The sequence below is a fragment of the Sylvia atricapilla genome, chromosome 4, assembly GCF_009819655.1.
Source record: "Sylvia atricapilla isolate bSylAtr1 chromosome 4, bSylAtr1.pri, whole genome shotgun sequence".
NCBI classification, from domain to species: domain Eukaryota; kingdom Metazoa; phylum Chordata; class Aves; order Passeriformes; family Sylviidae; genus Sylvia; species Sylvia atricapilla.
Window position 1 is genome coordinate 7,062,946 of NC_089143.1, and position 22,114 is coordinate 7,085,059.

Here is a 22,114-nt window from a genome sequence, read left to right on the forward strand (position 1 = left end):
ATTCATAAAGAAACTTAAGTTGTAAAAACAAGTTGGTTATGTTGTAGTAATGATTCCCTGTTTTCTGTAACATCTACTGAAAGAAAAGTCAGCTATAAAATGAGAATCTTCAGTAATTATCTTTCTGCAAGAATTTTGATTTTTATGAGATGGAACAAATGAGAGGTAGATTAAGTTGAGAAGCATAGGTTGTAGTTGTTGAGATAAAGTAAAGGCATAGATAAGAATATTTATCTTATGACTAGACAGAAGTGGATGAGTCTTAAAAGTCTTAAGAAGGAAGTACTGGAAAATAGATGAGAGAAGGCTAGAGAGGGCCTGGGTTTTTTAATTACTATGCAGAGGAGAAGCTGAGAAATTTTATTTCTTTGAGTTTAATTCTTTGAATTAATTTAGAGAAAAATGCAAGGAAAACCAGGCTTGTTGAAGGTACCTGAAAGATAAAGAAATTGTACCTCAGCCAACAGAGAAACAAAAAATAATGAAACAAAATAATCTCAGACTTATCTATGCTCTGTCTGCTAACAAGTCTTGTGGATAGCAGAGAGCAGCAGAAATCCTGTGTTTTCATCCCAGTAAGGGTTTTTTGACATTGCTGAATGAGATGTTTTCAGCATTAGAAATTACCTATATAAACTTCTTGTAAATCTGATTGCAGAGCACATGGGAAGCTGGTACTGTGTTGAATAGGAACTGGTGCTTGTTTTCAGATTGAGAGCCTGTCTTGAACGGAATGTCCTATTCTGAATTTTAGTATTTTCACTACTGATTGATACTGTTGTTGGAGTAGAAGCTTGTTAAGTTCTCAGGTGAAATAAAACTTAAAGGAGCTGCAAGTATTTTGAAAAACAAATCTAGAAATGCATGTGAAATGTTTGGATTAGGTATATGGTGGGTTTGATTGTTCGCTTTTTAAATTTTTTTTTATTTTGTAGAATGCAATTCAATATGGGCAAGTAAAAAGGCAGGAATGCTGAAATGCTCAGATACAGAAGGGCAATAAGTAGGCAAGTGTCAGGCTGTCCCTAGCAGGACCTGGGTTACAGGATAATGAGTCATAAACTGGATATTCATCAATGTTGCTGTGCAAAAGGGAAATGTTATATTAGGATGAAAAACCATGAATCCAAATCCCTATAATGGATAATAGGCTGCAGTGCTGCATCTGGTTTGGGGCAGTAAGTTTCAAGGAAGATGTGGATCTGCAGGAAGGATAAGCTTCCCAAAAGCCAGCGATGAAGAGTTGGTAAGTGGAAAAGCAAATGTTTAAAGCAGAGAGATGTACTGGACCCTCAAAAGACAAAAAAGCCCTCTCAGCTCTGTATTTGTGGAGTCTGTCATCTGCACCTTGAGAAAGCAGCTACAGCAGCTGGTGCCTTGGCTGAGTGACCTCTTGGGTCTTGTTTTGGGCTCTGGTCACCTGCCTGTGATGCCCGTGGACTTGGGCTCTCCTCTGCACGGCTCAGATTTTCCTGGTCTAGTGCTCAGGCAGCGTGGAGGCTGAATCAGGGCTGGATGCAGGGTGTCACTCTCCTGGGCAGGGAGAAAACAGGGCAGAGATGCTGCAGCTGGGCTGGGCAGACTGAGAGCTCTGGGGATTTCACCAAAAGCCAAGAAGAGAAGGCTTGTCTGAAGAGATATGGCAGCTATTTTGACAGCTGAAGGGTTGTAGGTTATTTAAGGCCTGATGTGGATGGAAGCCTGACTGATTTATGATGTGTCCATTACTTTTATGAGGTTGCAGCAATGCATCCTAACTGCAGTTGTGCAGGTTTGACTGGCTGCTGCTCCATTGCAAAAAGTTACAGATAAGGCACTGTAGTCATGGCTGGGAAGTTGTATCAGTGCTATGACAGAAGTTTTTTTGTGCTTTTTAGTCTCTCCAGTGCCGGTCACTGACATCTGCTGAGCAGCCAGGCTGTGGTAATGGATTCTTAGTTTCTTAACTTGCAAGACAGTGTTTAAAACTTTTTTCTTCTGAATTATGTTAGTATTTTTTTCCCCTTTAAATTCTTCCTAGCAGTCAGATATTCAAGCAGGTCAGACTAGTTTGCTTTTCATATCAATTGTAGCCATTTTTGAAATGTAAATAAAAATACTTGATACTTGCTTTTCTTAATAATTTAAAAAAATATAGAAAGGAGAAGGCCATTTTTCAATATATTTGGCACACTGGAATGGAAAATGTGGCCACCTAACACCTAGCTACAGTAATTATATTTGCATAATCTGTAATTGCTTGCCTCAAGAGGGAACTGCAGAAGTATCTGATCAGTGCTTCCTATTAATAAATGGCAGTACTATTAAAAGAAACAAACCCCAAAAACCCTGAAAGCCTAACCTCCTCCCTGCAAAGAAGCCAGAAATGATCCATACATTTGGCTTTGGAGCATATTCTGTCAGAGCAGCTGTCTGTAGGCAGCGTTGACTTAGCCAGGCTTTTTGTGGTTTTGCAAGGTTGAAGAGCACTCCATTAAAGGAGATAAAAGTATTGTGAGAGCACAAGCTCCACAGGTCACAGGCTGATGACCTCAGGATTTCCTACATGGGGGTGAGCATGGAAGAAAGAAATAATATGAACAACAAGGAAAAGGAGAAAGAGGAGCATGGGCGAGACAAAATCTAGATATTTCTTGCCAGCTGGGCTGACTTACGCATGTTTTCATTGAGGATTTCTATTTCCAAATCTAAAGTCCTTTGTGTTGTTCAACACCCCCACATACACACGTACTTCTGTGAGGGTAAGCAGTGCAGTATGTTCATCAGCCAAGAGGAAATATTTTCATCTGATAGGGAAGATATGGGCTTCTGAAGCTGTAAAGCTTCTGTATTTAGCAGAGGAGCAATTCCAAATGTACAGAGAATCAGCTGTTGGATTGTACACTTATCTAACACTTGGGTATTTCTTGTCTTACTGTATTCTAAGATTTTTTTTTTAAGGAATTGTGTAATCCTGTTAGTTCCGTATCTAACAACATAGGTCTAGAGTTATGACTTCTTCATATTACTGTTTAATATGCTAAAATAAAGAGGAACAGCTTATTCTTTTTGGATTGTATGGAAACAAGACTTGACCATACCCATCGTGAACAAGGAGCAGGACTTCTAAAACTGTAGATCAATATTTTGAAGCATAGGTAAATAAGAAATATGTATGGCATTTTTAAAAGCTTTGTTTAATAGTTTCTCTATAGTCACTCCCCTTTTGTTTTTTTTTTTTTTCAGCAAGAAGATAGATTAAAAAAGAAAACCCACACCAAAACCCCGAACTTTAGGGTGACTTTGAAGTGCATATTTAACCTATTTGTTTTCCTTTATTGGGATTTAGTATTTGTATACTTTTATTACTGTTCTGACTGTATTTGCTTCTATAGGCCTCCCTCTAGAGGCCTATATCCACCTCTAGTAAAGGAGCAGACCAGGTTTGATAGGTCCCTGTGTTTCACTGTGATTTTTCCAAATCCTCTGTGGATACTGGTATCCCATTCAGAGAGCATGCGTGGATGTTCTGGTAAAGTACTGCTACTTGTACAATAACTCTAACGTTTTTCTGCTCTGTTAGCAGAAAAATTTTCCACCTCAAAAGAAAAGAATCTTTAAAAATGTCCCTCTGCTTCCTTCACTTTGGCATTGCATGATTAGCCATTGTACTAATTTTGTCTCTTTGTAGCAGAGGTCACTTGTTGCAAAGAGTGGTTATGGTTGAATTTCTCAAAATGTGCCCCCATCTCTTCTTCCCAACTGCTTCAGAGCTTGAGCTCTGCCTTGATTCTGCATTTCATGTCTGCTGTAAGGCTGGGTGTAGAACCCATTTGCCTGTAGAATGAATGCAACACAGTTATGGCATGCAAGATGTCCTATTCTTATAAAGGGAAATCATTTTTATATAGGGAATCATTATTATAAAGGGAAGTAGGGAGGAGAGAGAAACTGCAGTGGTCTCTTCAGCATTTTTTTTTTGAGTCATTCTTTCCTGCTTCTGTGCACCACAGTTTATTACTGCGTAATGGTCAGCTAAAATAAAGCTGCACACTTGGCATTAATAACTGTTGCTTCTGATGTGATCTGAAAATGTCCTGATCAGTTGATTTGTTTTTAATGTCACATATGCAAGGGGCTTCTTTTAATCTATAAAATATGCAAAAACAGAAGAATCTTCCCTGACATTAGGTTTAATAAGGTGGATTGACTTCTAAGGTGGGTCATCTTTGTCTTAGCTTAATTTTGCATCTTAGGATGAAGCAAACTGAGCCACCCTAAATCATGAAAGCCTACAAAGGTATGACTTAGGAAATACAATTACTAGAATGATGTGCTGTACATCAGGGGGTTTCCTTTATGTTTTTCCCCCCTAATGTCAGACAGTTATCTAGTTGGATTCCTGTCCTTTGTCCTCCTGTCAGTGTCCTCTGAGTGAGTACTCACTGAATGCCAGAATTGGCATGAAAATCCCTGAGCCCAGGAGGAGGGAAGATTCAGATAAAATTAAGATAAAATAATAGTGTGTTCCTCTAAGGGATTTCTGTGTATTGTCTGTCTGTCTTACAACCTCACTTAACCAGCAGGTGGGATCCAAGCGGTGTGGGTACCCCTCTGGAGACAGAAAGCAGGTAGATAAGAAATGGGGGTGGTAATTGTTTCTTCTTCTCTGCCTGTTGTTGTGCAAGAAAGACGTCTGGAGTGTCTTCAGCACAGTTATGTGGAGTGTTGAATTCTGGGGTTCATAAAAAGGCTGATCTCATTTGGACCCTCCTGTTCTGCCTTGGCTGATCTGGCAGCCCTGAAGCTTCCAGGTCAGCCAAGTGGTGTAGATTTCAGTCGCAACTTTTGGCTTTCGCGTGAATGTATGCTTTACTTTAGGGAGTCAGTGTTCAAGTAAAGGGATGCCACAGAATATCCTGAGTTTGGAACTGACAGACATAAAATAAACAGGCAACTTAAAATTATTTTTTTTGGTAAAAAAGTCCAGGGTTGCATACTTGGTACAAAATTACTTTTCAGTGTTACTTGATAAATCTTTGTAGTACAGCTCATGGTAATGTTTATGATTTACTTTTTTCCTTTAGGTTTGGTTAAAGTGCCTAATTCCCCCAAACATTCCCCTTAAAAAACCCACCTATCTTGTGTGTGTTGGTTTTTCTGGTAACAAATACAGTTACAGCTTTCTCTGAACTTATCCCTTGTCATTCTTCCTGATGCTGACCATGATGTACATGAATTCTTAATGCATGTTTTCTCTGCACTATTCTACATAATAGAATGTGCTAAATGCATTTTAAGTGCTAAATGCATTTTAGGTGCTGATGAAACTTCATGAGTAATTAACAAGAGTGTTTCTAGGGTGATAGACTCATAACTGCTTTATTTGAAGCTGTTCTTTGCTTCTGTTTACAAGACTGTGTTTTCAGTTGCTTGTGGTTGTACCAGACTTCTGCTATTTGGGCTAAAATTTCCATCCCCAAGAGACAAGCCCAGTAAGGATGGGCATATCTCAAATAATTCAGTAATTGCTAATTATTTCCACATTGTGTGAACAGTGTCAGTCTTTCATAAGATGTACTCTGGACTGGATGTTATAGATGTGCATGGAAGATCAGGTTTTTTAATGTGTATTAATTCACTACCAGCCATGAGCTGCTACTGCTTTTGTTTTAATCCAGATTCCAGTAGAAATTTACTCTCCTATTAGAAATTTGGTTCTCCCAAAAGTGAGAGGTGGCACTACACAGTCTTGCAGTGGATTTCAGTGTCAGCTAAAGCCCAGTACACCTGCCTCTCAGTATCAGCCGTTCTTCCAAGGGGCTGCCTCTGCAGAGTGCTGAGCTACACTCTCATTCCATGCACTGTGCAGCACCTGCTGAGCAGCTGCCTTCTTTAAAATGCTCATATAATTAGTGTAGGTGATTAAATCTTCCCAGATTTAGTCTGTGCTTTTGACTTTGCTTCTCTGGGCTTCTGCTAGCCTTGTTCAAAGAAGTGCCTTCCATGCTGACCCCACTTTGGTCCAGGGTTACATCCATATCCTCTGCTTTTTTTCTCATCAGGGACTTGTGTTGCCTGTGTAGCATCCAAATTTCTCTGGAACCTTAGTGGAGCACAGTGAAAGCCTCCAAGTGGTGGGAGCACTTCAGCAACAGAACAAGGACGCAGATGAGATGATACCAGTTTTAATTATAATTTAAACCCAGCAAGGAGAAAGCACTTCTTTTTTCTCAAGTTATTTTTTGTGAAGAAGAGTATATTAAACCTATGATTACATCTGATTGGAAACTTTCTATGTAAAGAATCGGTACTTTTCACTAGGCAAATTTACTGTACACAGTGCATTTTCACAAGTGCAGATTTTTATACCCTCAGTTTTCAGACAGCTTCTTCAGTTCTAGTCACATAAAGTGGTATCACTATTATAAGTGGGAAAGAAATCAAGATGGCTCTGCTGAAAAAAAAAAGAGAATTAGATAAATCGGATATCTTCTTACAAATGTTTTTTTTCTTTTCTCTTACAGAAAAAGTACAGAAAAGGATCTGTGGATATTTCAAGGATTAAATGTGTAGAAGTTGTAAAAAGTGATGGTATTATTCCATGTCAAAATAAATATCCTTTTCAGGTATGTTTTTTTGATACAAAATGCATAAATTGCAGTGCTCTTTTCAATAACACCAAGTCATTTGGACATAACTGCCCTTAAAATTACTGTCAATTCCAAATAATGAGCCCATTCTCTCTGTTTTGGGCTGATGGGGGCTAGTTCAGGATCTGTGATTAAAACCCATCCCCTCTGAGCTCTGCTGCCCTTGCAGTCCCTTTCCTTGGGAGTTGGGCCACATACACTTGGTCTTTTTCTTTTCCTCACCTTCTCAGCTTGAATTTTGACTGGAAACTGCCCTGCCCTGGTCTTCTGCCAGAACAAGTGAGCTGACAGCCCAATTTCCCTATTTTCATTCTTTCACATTAAATTATATCTAATTACCATGAAATGATATAGGAATAAGAAAATCAAAATAAAACTTATCGCCTTTTTTTTTTTCTTATTCATTGTGAATTGAATGGAAATGAACACAGAAAACAGAGTACTTAGAGAGGAAAAAAGAAAAATGTGGGGCTTGAGTGCTATACCTCCTTACTATAGAGGGAATAGTCAGAGGAGGAATTCCACTGCTGGAGAGGGGCAGCAGTGACTCTGATCTGTTTTTCCCAGAGCAATACTTGTTTTCTGCCAATAAAAGCAGCGGACAAATAAAAAAGAGTCACTCCAGAGCAATACTGAATCAGATGGGAGAATGTCTGATTACAAAGTAGCTTTCATTCCTTAAATTGAACTATTTTTAGAAAAAACACAGTGAAGAATGAACAAAGCAAAGTGTGAAGCAAGCATTTTAAGGAATGCTGACAAGATAATATACCATACAAAATTCTTCCTAATTCTCCTGAAAACATCGTATCTGAATAATAAACCCTAATAACCTTTCACAGTTTCTGCATTTTGTGCTTGAATACACTAATTTTGCCAAATGTAAGAGTCATTTGTCTTGTTCTGTTTCCTCTGTTTCTTTAGGAAGAAGTGAGTTAACATTATGAGGTGAATGTATTTTGATTATTTCTTTTCTCCCCTCCAGGTTGTATATGATTCTAACACGCTTTATGTTTTTGCACCCAACGCACAAAGCCGGGATCAGTGGGTGAGGAACCTGAAAGAAGGTAATGGGAATTGCTCATACTTAAACTCTGACACAGGCAGATGCCTTTGCTTGAGCAGTCTGCAGGGATTGCAGTTAACTTGGTGCAGTGTTTTGGATTTGTGGTCAAAGCAGTGTTAAAAACATACCAGTGCTGTAGTTGCTGCTGGAGGATTTGCTTTTTTTTTCCTCTGCCCCACAGTGAGTGGGTTGGGGGTGGACAGGAGGCTGGGAGGTGGCACAGCCAGGACAGCAGGAATATCCCTCACCAAAGGGATATTCCAGGTCGTATAAAGCTGTGCTCAGCAATAAAAGCTGGGGTAGAGGAAGACAGGGATTAGAATTTTTCCTTCCCCATTGGCCACTGCACAGGGGCTAGCTGAGTTTTGATCTGCTTGTGGGAGATAGTGAGTGATTTACTTTGCATTACTTCTGGATTATTTTTTTTCTCTCTTTTGGTCATTAAACTGTCTTTATCTCAAGCCAAAACTTTTGGCTCTTGTTCTTTTTATTCCTTCCCCCATCCCACTGGCTTGTGGGAGTGGATGAGTGCCTGCATGGGTGCTTAGCTGCTGGCTAGCATCAACCCACAACAAACTACAAAAATAAAGTGGTAGAGTTTCTGCTGCTTATTTCTACCAATTTTAGTTTTCTATTGGGCCAGCTCATCTTTGCATACACAGGGTGTGGTAACAGGTGCTGAGAGCCTCAAATTCTCAGACTGATCTAGTTTGATTTTGTGAAGTGCAGCTGCAATCAGAATTTGACTCTGCTTTTGCACAATGAGTTAAAAGTTTATCCAAGCTGGTTGATGGCATCACTGAAAAAAAGTGTTTGGATGTATCTAGACAACATTGTGGGCTTTTAGCTGATGTGAAATGATAGGAGGTATCTCTGCTGAGATGTGAACAGATAGTGATGATATATTGCTTTCATAGTGGGTAAACGGTTTCTTTTTATTTAGTCTCTTAATGCCCTCTCTCAGCATCAGATGCTCACATTAATTACAGGTGGTCTGTAATTAATAAGAAATTATTAAAAGTAATAAAAAATTATTCCTGGGCTGGGAATCAGAGGGCAAGAAGTGACCTCTGAAGCTCAGCAAGCCCACAGCATGGATTAAGGAGCCAAAACTATGAGTTGTGCCACAGAATAGAGCTGTCTTTCCATCAGCTGTCTTTCCCTCCAGAACACCATTTGTAGATGAATTTGAGTCACTTGCAACAGTAAAGGAGGAGCCAGAGCTCCCAAATCCTGCCCAGCTGTCTGACTGGTTCCAGTGGTGCAGGGTCTCCTTTCATTGATGCACCAAAGCCCTACCAGGATGGTTGATGTAGGAGGGGAGTATGGCACACCCTTCTGGAATAAAGGTATTACCCTAAATAAATCCTCTAAGGTTGTTGTATCACCTCCATGTAAACTTGCAAGAAGAGAAGCCATGCTAAAGTAAGGGCAAGCAAAGATTACACCTCATGTCAAAGATACTGCAATATGTATTAAAAATTACTCTCTTGCAGCCTTTTTTTTTTTTTTTTTTTTTTTTTTTTTTTGTATCTTTCAATATATGCTCTTTTTCTTCTTGTAGAAATAAAGAACAACAGCAATATAATGGTAAAATATCATCCTAAATTCTGGACGGAGGGGATTTATCAGTGCTGCAGACAGACAGAAAAATTAGCACCTGGCTGTGAAAAATACAGTCTTTTTGAAAACAGTACGTACCTGTGTTTCCTTATGAAGTTCTTCTGGCATATTTTTTCTGCTTTTTTATATGATTCTGTCATCACACCTGAATGCCCTGGGTATTAGGCAAATTTATACAGCAGAGTCAAGCATTGATACTGTGACTAAAGTAAGTAAAAATTAATTAGCAAGTATTCTGTAAAAAATAGAAAAGACAGCAAAATATCCTTGCAAAAAAAATGTTTAGAGAAATCTGAAAGGAGTTGTTGAAGTTGCTGAAATTCATTTGGATTTATTTTTTTTTCTCCCATTTGAAACTTATTTGACCAAATGTTTACCTCAGACTGAGGATAAAACCTTATGGTGAAAAAGATTCAGCTATTGATCTTGCCAGCTCTTCAGTTATTTATTAAAAACTCTCCATATCCATGTGAAGGAAGTATAATTACATTGCATTCAGTGCTACTACACCAAGCTAAAAATGATCCAGGAAGGTTTAATGTATTTACATTAAACTGGACTGAATGGTTCTGCTGATTGAGCAGTGGATGCTGTGGCTCTGCAATATTGTCCAACAAAGGATCTAGTCATGATTCAGTCCTGGATTTAAGGAAAATTCCATGGTAGGAAAGAAATGGAGCCATTGCTTATCTCCCAGTTAAACCTGTGGCAACCAATGATTTCTTATGTCTGCACAGGCAATCAGAGGGACCTGGGGATTTAGTTGCATTGGAAGATTTGCAGAATAAACAGGGGCTCATGGCTGAATGTGATTTAGCAAAATGAAAAGCATGACCTATATCTCGACTTTTTAAATGATTCAGCGAAATGAAAAGCATGACCTCAACTTTGTAAAAAAAAAAAAAAAAAAAAAGCAGTGGAGGAGAAAAATAATTTTGGATCTGAGAGATGTAATAAGAAAATACATACAACTGTTATGCATAATATAGCAAAGCAAGGGTCAGGGGCCTATTTTTTAAAAGGGCAGATATTAATACTAACAGATTTTTAGATCATGGTGACAAGAACACTGCTTCATTTTCTTATGCCTTTCTTATCTCTATCCCTTTTTTATTTCTGATAAATTCTTGCATCTGAGGGCTGGTTCAGCGCTCTCTGTGGCATGCTCTGTGTGGCATAGATGTTGCCAAATCTGGTCAGTGTAACCTGCTGGCTGATTTAGGATGTGTTTGCAAGAATAATCAATCATTTTTCCTATAGCTTGATTGGAGTTGTCTTTGCTTTCTAAATTTCTAAGCTGTACTGAAGGCTGGTTAAGATATTCAAGACTTATCTGAAACCCTCTCCATAAAGCCTTATCCTAAATCCTCTCCACCTGTGCTTTGTTTCTAGATGTAATGAGATTGTCCTCTTCAATGCCAGAAAAAAGTGCGGTAGGTAGAACCTTTAAAATATTGAATAGATAATTACTGCTTTTTGAAAAAGTGCTTACATTTCTCAAAATATTTGCTGTATCCTAGAGCAAAGGTCTGTTTCTGTATTGGCATCATGCTCTATCTCAGAGTGAAAAAAATCCCACTGAAATTTAGCTGCATCTTTTAGCTGTATCTGTGCTGCTGGTGAAAGATGTGGGCAAAAAAACAAATGCCAGCTGGCTTTGCTCTTTACTGGCAGCTGCAGGGCTGCAGCACAAACCAGCCCCATTGCATGGTTTGGTGCCACAGACCCCAGCTGCCCCCCAGGCCACCCCAGGACTAGCCCAGCTTTGCCTCCAGGATGCACTGGTGTGATGGTGAGGGTGAATGAGTTGGAAAGATGGAGCAGTGTGGGGTGAGAACTCAATAATTCTGTGTTGTTTTCAGCGAAGGCCTCCACCGCCTGTTCCTCCAGTTGAAGAAAATGGGAGTGAAGAGGAGGAGATAGTGGTAGCAATGTATGACTTTGAACCTACAGAGCATCATGACTTAAGATTAGAGAAAGGTGAAGAATATACAGTGATTGAGAAGAATGACATTCATTGGTGGAAGGCGAGAGACAAATATGGGTAAAAATGAGTTGCTGTTTTTTGTTATAGAGCTCATAAGTCTGTTTTCATATTATAGAAGTTTATATTGACTGTGTGTCAACAAGTTACTCCATTAAACCCTACATTAGGCCCAGGCTCTGAAATCTCATCCAGATATTTTCATGCAGAAACCAATTTTTTAAAGTGCAGTACTCAATAGATAGATTGTGGGACCCAAGTGCAAAGACACTTGCAGAACTGGAAGCCTTTCCAATTATGTTTACTTTCCAATTCTATAGTTCCCCAATTAAAGCACCAGCCATCCTTTAAAACCTCACTAGACTGATAAAGTTTTCCCACTTCCCTGGGGAACATCTCATTAAAGAGCGGTATGGTTAGCATTTAGCTCAGCAGACTCCGACTTCCAGACTTGAATAATCATAATTTTATTTAATGGCTGAATCATTAGGGACAGTCTTTGAATAAGTTGAGAGAGAATTGCAGTGAGATGCTGTAATGACTACAACTTCACAAGTCCTGTATTAGAATTTTCCCTGCGGTTTCAAAGATGAAAGTTTTCATATTTCAATATTTATCAGGTTCCTGTTGCCATATGTTACGGGTAATTGTGAGTTATCAGGCTGTGTCAGGCTCCAAACATATTTCCTGACTGGAAACTGGACTGTTTCCAAACATATTTGACTGACTGGGACTCCTGAGTGCAGAAGAGTGATGGAGCAGCAGAGTTACCCACTCTTCTTCACCCCTTTTGCTGTTTTTTTTTTTTGGACAATTCTGCTACCCATGACATTTTCAAGGGGTGCTGAAAGTTAATGTGGAAATGGTGATGAGGAAAATTAGTTTCTGAATAATCATTAGCAGTAGTAGGTGAGTCAGTAATTAATAAATTACATCAAGAGACCTCTGGTAATTAGCAGAATGAAACAACTGTCTTCAAGCCATGCAGTTTTGCATATTTTCACTTGGATGATATATTCTCTATTTTTTTAGAAAACAAGGATATATTCCAAGCAACTATGTAACAGGAAAGAAGTCTAACAACCTTGATCAATATGAGTAAGTGAATGCTTGAATTAAAACTTGGAATATCACAAAATGAAATCTATGCTTCAAGGATGACAATGTATTTTTTAGCATTTGGAAAGCAACTGTTGACATACAGTAGCACCTAGAGGTTAAACTTAACTAAAATAGGCATTTATTTTTTCAGATTCTCCTCATTGATTATGTTGGGATTTATAATGTAGGCCAATTTATAATTCAGCCATCAGGCTTATGGTATGTAGGCTACCATGGTTAAAGCAAAACAAAACAAAACAAAACAAAACAAAAAAAAAAACCCAAAAAAAACCAAAACCCTCTTAAATTCTCTGATAGACAAAGGGAAACTTGAAGGAAATGTACCCATTTTAAATGTCCTAAATGTTGTTTTAATAGTAAAGTGACATGTCTATCCAAAGTTTGTAGCAGTGGACAATAGAGGAGAAAACAGTGGAAATCAGTCTAAATAAACATAAATGATTGGGTATTTTGCACGCTCTAGTTTTCAACAAAATATGTAATCTGATGCATTTCAAGTTTCAATGTATGCATGTAACTTACAGCTATAAATGTCTAGGTTTTTTTGGTGGTGTTTTTTTTAAATTTTTCTTTTAATTTTTTTAAGGCTTTTTCCAGTTGATCTTTAATTAGGAAGCTCTTAAGAACATCAGGGTAAAATTTAATATGGCACTCTCTCAACCTGTTCGTGATATCAAACATTATTGTAGGATAAACTGTTGTACCTGAGAATTTAGGGCATACTTCATGACTTTAAGATAAAATGGAGCTGTAAGAAAATAATAAATAAAACCAAATTTCAAGGCCACTTTAGTAGCTCCAAAATTTTGTTCTCAGCTACATATGGCTCTTACTTGCCATGTTTTGACAGAAGGCAGAATTTCATCTGGGATTTTGCCCTTAGCTTGACTAGAGGGAGTTCTTTGTTGCTTTCTCATCTTAGAAACTCTTGCTAAGAGCTCTGCTCAGCTCTGTGCTGGGCTGCAGGGCTGGCAGAAAGTGAAGGAAGGAACTGGACTGCCTTATCTGGTCCAGCCACTTTGTGCTTTTACCACCTTGGGGCTGAAATTCTGAGTCTCTGCGCAGTCCTGGGAGCATTGCTCCAGGTCATGTGCCAACTGCAAGAAACCACTATCTCAAGAACAGGCAGAATCTGATTAAAGGGTGCTGTGCCACTTCCCTGCTTGGTTACTGAAATGACAGCATAGCTCAAAACAACTGCACGACACCATTTGCAAGCTGCCTGGTTTTCCCTTTTTTATTATTCTCTGTGGCTGGCTGGTGCTTCTGTAGCTGCTTTAACCTGCCCATGCAGCACAGAGCTCAGCCTTGACACTCAGTTCATAGTTCCAGCCTCCCTTTTGCTAGGTGGGTCCTCCCTGGGAGCCCAGAGGTGTGGAGATAGGAATGACAGAGCAGTCTGACAGCCAGCTCCACAGGTGGTTTGACTGGTGTGCAGGCAGCTGCTGCCCTGGGGCTGCCATCCTTCCCCTTGGGCTTCTCTTCACAGCAGCTACTGCCACCAGCCTGGACATGTTTGACAAGTGTTTTTTCCAAAAACTTTCATCATTCCCCTGAGTTTTTGTGGGATTTCTCTGGATTTGTTTCAGGGCTTTTTTATGGGATAACTGCACAGTATAGTAGAGACTGATCTTTTGCATGTTATCAAAGGTTCAATTATTCGTCTTCCTTTATCATAAAATTATTTAATCTCTAGCTTCATAATACTTTGCTTAAAGCATTTTAGGTAAATTTTAAGTAAATCATGCACCTTGGGGAAGTTTTATTGACTGATGTTGTGTTGCAGGTGGTACAGCCGAAACCTGAACAGAAGCAAGGCAGAGCAGCTCCTCAGAAATGAGGTGAGCACATCAGCCTTGCAGTATCAATGCGAAGTTCACTTTAAATCGCTTCTTTAATTAAAGCAGAAGCTTATTTTTGGCAAGTACATATCCTGGAACCAAGTGAAAGAATCATGTAGCTTAGAAACAGTTGCTCAGAAGTGTCAATGTGCTTGTGTTTTAGGACAAAGAAGGTGGTTTTGTGGTGAGAGACTCCAGTCAGCCTGGCCTGTATACCGTTTCCCTTTACACAAAATTTGGAGGGTGAGTTTCTATGGCTTCTCTGCACACCTTGTCTCATCTGAATAGGTTTGTATCTGTTTCCAAATTCATTAGCTGGGAAAAGCCAGGAGAAGGCTCAATAAAGAAACAAGGGCTGCTGTGATAGAAAAGATGGGTGGGTGATTGAAACGAACTTCTCAACTCTATGGTTAGGTCCCATTTGGATTAATCCAGTGTAAACCTTAACCCCCCACCCAAAGGAGGAGGTTTTGCTCTCCCACCCCATCTGGTCTCTTCTCTCCTGCCAGCCTGCAGGTGTGAGCTGGACTGGGGAGCTCACTGGGCTGGAAATTAACCTTTTCTGGGTTAATCTTCAACTTTGAGCACTGAGATGAAGGCGAGTTGCCAGTGCTTAGGATATTTGATATTCAAGCTGTTCCCAAAGCGTGTGGTACTGGGCACTGGTGCTGGCCCTTTCAGGTTACTTTTCTTTGTCAGTGTGCTCCTCTTTAAAAAATCACAACAAATTACTTGATGTTGTTACTAATTGTTATTGTTGTTATTATTTTTCCAGGGAAGGGTCATCAGGAATAAGACACTACCATATAAAAGAAACAGTGACGTCACCAAAACAGTACTACCTCGCAGAAAAACATCTCTTTAACTCCATTCCAGAAATAATTGAATATCACAGCCATAACGCAGCAGGTAGATGGATTGAATTCTTTCTATCAGTTAAGATTGATTTGAAAAGGAGTTTGAGTCATTTTAATGTTTCAATGAAATTTTGGGGAATTTTGTGCATCCTTCCTTTCCAGGGAAGGCATGAAACACTGCAGTTTCACATTATTTCAATATAGACAGTGATTTGAAAGGCTTTGTGTGTGTATTTATATATATGAATGTATAACATCTAAAATGCTCCTGCCCTGGAGTAATAGAAAATAGTTGTATCAAGTCAGGAAAAAATGTTCCCTTAGCTCCACATAGTGCTTCTGTCACAGTAGATGGATAAGGATGGTACTTCCCCAGAACACTCTTCAGACATTGCCTTTTTACCCGCTGGTCACTGTCACTTGAAATAATCTAACCTTCCCATAGAGCAAACAGTAGAGGAGAGCAGTAATGTGATGTTTAGAAAATCCCTACTCTAGATCCCTAAGTGACAGCTTTGTATGATGGAATGGGGAGGGTATAGGAATTGGATTCAAGGCACAGATACTAATACTCGTTTTCTCCAAGTCTGGTCTGTGCATAAGTCTCACTCATGAGCTATAGTTTTTATAGATCTTTGCATCAAACTTCAGATGGCCCAGCATTTCCTGATGACATTCTGGAAAATAGCCCCCAGAAACATACTCCACTTTTCATTTATTATAACTGATTTTTCTCCATGTTCTCAATTGGAGCCTGCAGTGAACAAGAGGCTGAGTTGGTACCTGGTACTGTTTCAGAAATAAACTGTCTCTCTTGAACTGTCATTGAACCTCAGGTCTCGTTACCAGGCTGCGTTACCCAGTGACCCCAAAGAAGACAACAGCACCCACAACGGCAGGATTCAGCTATGGTGATTGCCTCTTATGTTCATCTACACACATTCTAATGATTTTATGTATGCTGAGATGCCACAGTACTTCCTGGAAGTTTTGAAAAGATCTGATTCTGTGTTGTGATTGGCTCTATGAACTTAATACTGGTCCAAGCTGTACTTTCAAGACCCTTGCACAGAATATCAGCATGCAGGGGCACCACGGCTGGTGGTGTGACAGGGTGTGGTGTTTGGTGCCAGGGACAGTATTGAGGAGAGGCAGAATGTGCCACTGGTGCTCCAGGGGAATTTGGTATTTTTGTCCGTGCTTTCAGCCATGTCTTGAGCTGTGCTTTAGAGAGCTGTGCCTTGGGTTCCTTCATTAGTCTCCAGACTTCCAACTCAAACTTGACCCACTGATCTTTGTTGAGGGGTCAAAAAAATTTAAAAAAATTTATATTTTTTTAAAATACAAATTTGGAATAGCCATTTTTCAAGCGTGGCATGCCAGGTGATATGAACAACTTCTATGCATTGGCACAACTTTCTGTGGTGGCATTTTGTCAAAATGAAATCTGATAGTATCAGTATGTAATTACTGGCCTCAGGAAAGGTTGAATTTTGACTTCTGTGTTAATCAGGAGTTGCTTAAAGGTCACATCTACCTAAAAGTTTGTTTTGTGATGTATAGAAGTGTTCGGTTTTCTAGTTAATTCTAAGACACTTTCTACCTAAATTCCTTAATTTTCCACTAGTCCAGTTTCCCTTTCCTCTCCCTTATCCTCTGGCAGCTCAGGGGGTTCCTTAGCCGTTGCTGGTGTGTTTTGTTTTGCAGAGAAGTGGGAAATCAACCCCTCGGAGCTGACGTTCATGCGGGAGCTGGGCAGCGGGCTGTTCGGCGTGGTGCGCCTGGGCAAGTGGAGGGCTCAGTACAAGGTGGCCATCAAGGCAATCCGGGAAGGAGCCATGTATGAGGAGGACTTCATCGAGGAAGCCAAAGTCATGATGTGAGTCGTGGCACTTCAGTTTCCAGTCCTAGGCCTCTCTGTGCTGATTATAAATAAACACTTGGGGGAGGTGGTATTTCTGCAGTTTTGTGTGCTGGAGAATGACCGCTGGGTGGAGGAAGTAATAATGATGTGATCTTAATCTTTTCAGGAAGCTAACACATCCTAAACTAGTTCAGCTTTATGGTGTGTGCACACAACAGAGGCCCATTTACATCGTGACAGAGTTCATGGAGCACGGCTGCCTTCTCAATTACCTGAGACAAAAACGGGGAGTTTTGAGTAAAGACACTCTGCTCACTATGTGCCAAGATGTCTGTGAGGGAATGGAGTACCTGGAGAGAAACAGCTTTATCCACAGAGACCTGGTAACATCCTGTTAGGCATTGCACTCCTCCTTGAATTTTTTTTATTTTTGAATGCACCTATTCCTTTTTGAAATGGCCTGTTTGTTTACAGCTGCTTCTGTTCTTGCAGAAAATGGAATGGATGAAGTTGGCTCTTTACGGTCTAATAAAGTCTCTAAAACTGCTCTGTACAGAAAATCATGAGAGACTTTTCTCTCCCAAGAAAATGGAATAAAATCTCTCTGAAGTTTTTATAAATACTAGCAATTTGTGCTGATATAATAGCCTATCTCCTCCCTGTATTGGTGCCTTTTTCACCACACATTAATCCCTTCAGATGATAATTTTTTTCTGGTGATCTTTTAACTATCAAGAGGAGATGCATATGTACTTTTTATAATGAGAATACACCACTGAACTTGGTAAATGTGTTAATTTGCTAAGAAATTAATACAAAGACCTGATAAAATTGCTGTAATTTGGCTGCAAGAGACCCCCAGTTTTTCATCCAGCTCTAACTGTTCCTCTTGCAGGCTGCCAGGAACTGCTTGGTGAGCGACTCAGGAGTGGTCAAAGTCTCAGATTTTGGAATGACGAGGTATGTGTGAGTGTTCAAAGGTATTTATGGAGATTTGGAAAAATTCACCTAACTCTTGTACTCAGCCCAAAGGCAACACAAACCAAGAAAAATTGCATACAAAAATGTTTGGGTTTGACCTCTCTAGGAAACAACCTCTGATGGGGTTTGTTTTGCCTTTTTCTTTCTCAGTGCCTTTAATGCTTGCTTGTCCTGTGTTGATTTCCTTACTCATTTTAAAAAAGACAGATCTTGTGTTTCAGAGGGCAGAGCTGCTGCAGAGTCAATAGTTAATCTGTATTTTGGTAAATAGGTGTTAGAAAGAGGCTGTTCAGTGCGTCTGGGATTCTCTTGACGTAGATGTTTCAGGGTTGTGCTAGCTGAAGGGCTGGGAGATGCTGAGATCTGGAAGGGGGGTGAATTTCCTGCCCTTGCTGTGGCACCTGCGTGGGTGAGGTGTTGGTGAGGCTGTGGTGGGAGCAGCTCTTCCAAGTAAGGTGTTAAAGCATCGTGGTTTGACTTTTGCCACATTTCTGGGTTGCTAAGCCTCTGTGTCCCCTGACAACTGAACTCAGACTGGCTGGTGAAAAACAGAGCATGAAATTTCTGGTTTTCCTTAATTTTCTCTCGTAACAGAGACATTTAACTTGCAGTTGGCCTAGCCCTGTGTTGTATAGCTAATAAATCACAAGAAAGGACTCTGGGACAGTATGAAAAATGAACAGAGTCCTGGCTGTCAGCTGAACTGTCCCAGGGAAGCTGTTCTTATTGTGTGATGCTGACACCCATGGCCATTAGGTGGCAATATGACCTTCTAACATTCCAACCCAAATCTAAATTAAAATTTGCAGGTTTGGAGGCTGACAGAAGGATATCATGACTGTCATTTCTGTTTGTTTGTGTTTGTTTTTGTTTTCCTTAGGTATGTCCTTGATGACCAATACACAAGTTCTTCAGGGGCTAAGTTTCCTGTGAAATGGTGCCCCCCAGAAGTCTTTAATTACAGTCGATTCAGCAGCAAGTCAGATGTCTGGTCCTTTGGTAAGACATTCATCATGGAAAGAAAGTGTATTTTTTACGTTTTATCAATAGCAGTTAAGCTCCAGTTATTGGGAAGGATTCAGACATCTGAGAAGAAACTCAGAGAAACCATTTCCCATGGTTTTATTAGTGATGAAGTTCCACAGACACGTTTAGTTCTGTTATTCATTAAAACCCCTGCTACCAGATTAAGATCTTTTCAGTGATGACACATGCAAAAAGTGTCTAAATCCAAATATGGATCTCAAACTATTTATTATCTATAAATAAATAGTTTCTGTCTAAGAAAGCCTGAGTCCAGGGCTCAAAATAAACACATGGTTTGTGGTTCTTTTTTTTCCCCAGGTGTTTTAATGTGGGAAGTGTACACAGAAGGAAAAATGCCCTTTGAAAAAAGCTCCAACTATGAAGTGGTAACAATGGTTAGCCAAGGACATCGCTTGTATCGGCCCAAACTGGCCTGTAAGCAGATGTATGAAATGATGATGATGTGCTGGCAGGAGGTATATATTTTTATATTTTTTTTTATTCTTTTTTTTGTCTTAGAATTAAAATAAAGGTTGATCTAGAAACAGCAGTTTTCTTCTCTAGAGCAGCATTCTGAGTGCCTCCAGGTCTCTCATTAAGCTATTCATGTGCTTATTCAAAGATCTCCTCCTGGTTTGCAGCTGAATTAGAGCTGTGATAAGATAAAACACTGAAAAAATTTCTATGAAATAAATGAACTGTCAGAACTGTATGTGAAGACATTTAGTAACATTTAGAGGTCAGAAAATAAAGTTGATATCAATGAGGCATCAGGGAATGACACCAAAAATTCTTAGGAGCATGAACAACTTGCATAAAGGAAGATTGAAGCAGTTCATTGGGGAAGAGTGGGAATGGGAAGAAAAATAAAAAAAGGAGTAAAACTATGCAAAATAATGAATTATGTGAAGAGTGTAGTCCAGCAACACCTATTTATGCCTTTTTCAAAGCATAAAGAAAGGGTGTTGCTTTACTGAGATTAAGTGACATATACCAAAATCCAGACCAGGAAATATTTTTACATTCCACACCTAATGAAATGCTAAATTCCTTGCCAAAGAATGACATGACCAGTAATATATCAAATTCAATGCAACTTTATTGATTTCTGATCACAGCTGTGTGTGCTTTTTTATTTTTTTAGAAACCAGAGGAACGTCCAACTTTTGAAGAGTTGCTTCATGCAATCATTGACATTGCAGAGGGTGAAGATGCTTTTTGAAAAAAGGCAACAGCAGCACAAGCAGAGGAAATAAGGCACTTCCCAGAGATATGTGGCTTCATAGTTCCTTTTTAAAAGCTGTTGGGTGCTGCTGAACAGTGTGGAGAACCTGTAACATCTGATGCACTCCAGAACAAGGAGAATTTTACATGATGTTGGGGAATGAACACAGTACCTTCAGCAATATTAGCAATCTCCGTATTTTCTCTGAAAAGTCAGCATTGCATAGCTGTACAATTGAGCTCCTTATGGAGGGAGAAAATGTGGCTAGAGGCCAGGAACCTCATTTGCATTATGTGGGTTGGGTTCATGTACATACAGTCCACATGTTTGGGTTTCTCTTTACATGGGCAGTAGCATTAGTACTGATTTTTGCATGCTTTAAAATGGAAGGTATCTATAAGTGGCTTTTTACTGACACTGAAATGTTTCCAGAGATCCTCCAGAAACATTATTTTTTTTCTTGGCTGATGGGCATTTATCAGGAAGACAAAATGGGCCTCTTTCATTTGCACATAGTAAGTTGTTACCAGCACAGCCCTCAGTTCAATATAACACTCTAAAAGCTCTGCTTCATGAGCAGTGAGATGGAGTCATTGTAATCTTGGTTTACCAGAGCCCTCCCATGCTTAGTCTTCATGTTACTAATGAAAAATAAGTCCAGGATTCAGCACAACTGGCTGTCAGTGAACCATAGTACCGTGTTTTGGATTAATTATAAAATAATTTATATGCTTGTATGTACTGTAAATACATAAATTGAATGCATTTATTTATATAAAGTGTGTGTGGGGGGGTTTGTCGTGAAATGTTCAAGCACAAATTTGTCCTTCCTTCACTTAAACACACAATTATATACAAGGGGTTGTGAATGAAAGAAATTCTTGAGTGTGTTTAAGAAGGGCTCGTGTTTCTGTCTGTTGTCTGTACATAGAGTGATTTAACCTTTGTGTTCACAACAAAAGACATCATACTGCATGTGTGTGTAAATAAACTGAATGTTAACTGTTGTTTGGAACCAACTGATTTGTTGCCTATGATTTATTGTCAACACATCATAAGCCAAACTAATTGTTCACAGGAATATGGCATTATGGTAGTGCATATATATCTCTATGCATATATAGTGCATAGAGATATATATCTATATATCCATGCATATATATAGATATATAGATACACTTCAGTGTATATACATACACACACTCTCTCTCTTTATATGTATATGTGTTAGAATGAATACATATTTAAATTAGGTTGGCCATGATTAAATGTTCAACATTATCTTAACTCTCCTTGGAAGTTACATGCCCTGTCCCCTCTGCTGGAGGCTAACATCCCCACAGTCCTACTGAAGCCTACTTCAGTTAACCTAACTTTGTAACACTGCATATGAGGAGTATTTGTACTCCTATTTTACTGTAGTCACCTTCTAAGCAGCTCCATTAAATGTTTTTATTTTCTTTTGTTACTTGTGCTGTTGTGCCATGTGTAATCACAAATAGATTTCACAAAAGTGGTATTTTTTTTTTTGCAAGTAGTTAGAAGTAGGTGAAGTTTATTTCCAATTAAATTATTAAGGGTAACCATAGTTAGCTTAATACATTCCATCATTCTTTCATTTGAGTATTTCAGTAATCAATTTTAGAGATGTTTAAATTCCCACACTGCTTTGCTTAATGTTTGCCTTTATGTTCAAAAGGAGGAAGCTTCCTCTTTCTTGGAAGAAGTGCTTTCCTTTTCTCATGGTATTCTATTGAAAAGCTACAGGCTGCCAGAAAAGGTTCAAATGCCTATTTCCCTAATGACAAAATCTCAGAAGATCATTCCAACCTGCAAACCAAGCTGTCACATTGTTGAGTCCAAAACCACTCTCCAATCACTACCAACAGCAGG

The 22,114-nt window shown here is 39.3% G+C and overlaps 1 protein-coding gene across 2 annotated transcripts in view; it reads left to right on the forward strand.

Annotated features, from left to right (window-relative positions):
* Window positions 1-21,236, forward strand: part of TEC (tec protein tyrosine kinase) — a 44,932-nt gene extending 23,696 nt beyond the window's left edge. For both annotated transcript variants that reach the window (XM_066317022.1, XM_066317021.1), the window contains 16 exons: window positions 6,507-6,608; window positions 7,618-7,699; window positions 9,263-9,391; window positions 10,714-10,754; window positions 11,184-11,365; window positions 12,338-12,403; window positions 14,214-14,268; window positions 14,432-14,511; window positions 15,044-15,177; window positions 15,962-16,036; window positions 16,833-17,004; window positions 17,156-17,372; window positions 17,885-17,949; window positions 18,851-18,969; window positions 19,315-19,472; window positions 20,141-21,236. In XM_066317022.1, the coding sequence (XP_066173119.1) occupies window positions 6,507-6,608; window positions 7,618-7,699; window positions 9,263-9,391; window positions 10,714-10,754; window positions 11,184-11,365; window positions 12,338-12,403; window positions 14,214-14,268; window positions 14,432-14,511; window positions 15,044-15,177; window positions 15,962-16,036; window positions 16,833-17,004; window positions 17,156-17,372; window positions 17,885-17,949; window positions 18,851-18,969; window positions 19,315-19,472; window positions 20,141-20,218 (1,755 nt within the window). In that variant the 3' untranslated portion in view covers window positions 20,219-21,236. The remainder of the gene's footprint in view (window positions 1-6,506; window positions 6,609-7,617; window positions 7,700-9,262; window positions 9,392-10,713; window positions 10,755-11,183; window positions 11,366-12,337; window positions 12,404-14,213; window positions 14,269-14,431; window positions 14,512-15,043; window positions 15,178-15,961; window positions 16,037-16,832; window positions 17,005-17,155; window positions 17,373-17,884; window positions 17,950-18,850; window positions 18,970-19,314; window positions 19,473-20,140) is intronic.
* Window positions 21,237-22,114: the final 878 nt, after the last annotated feature.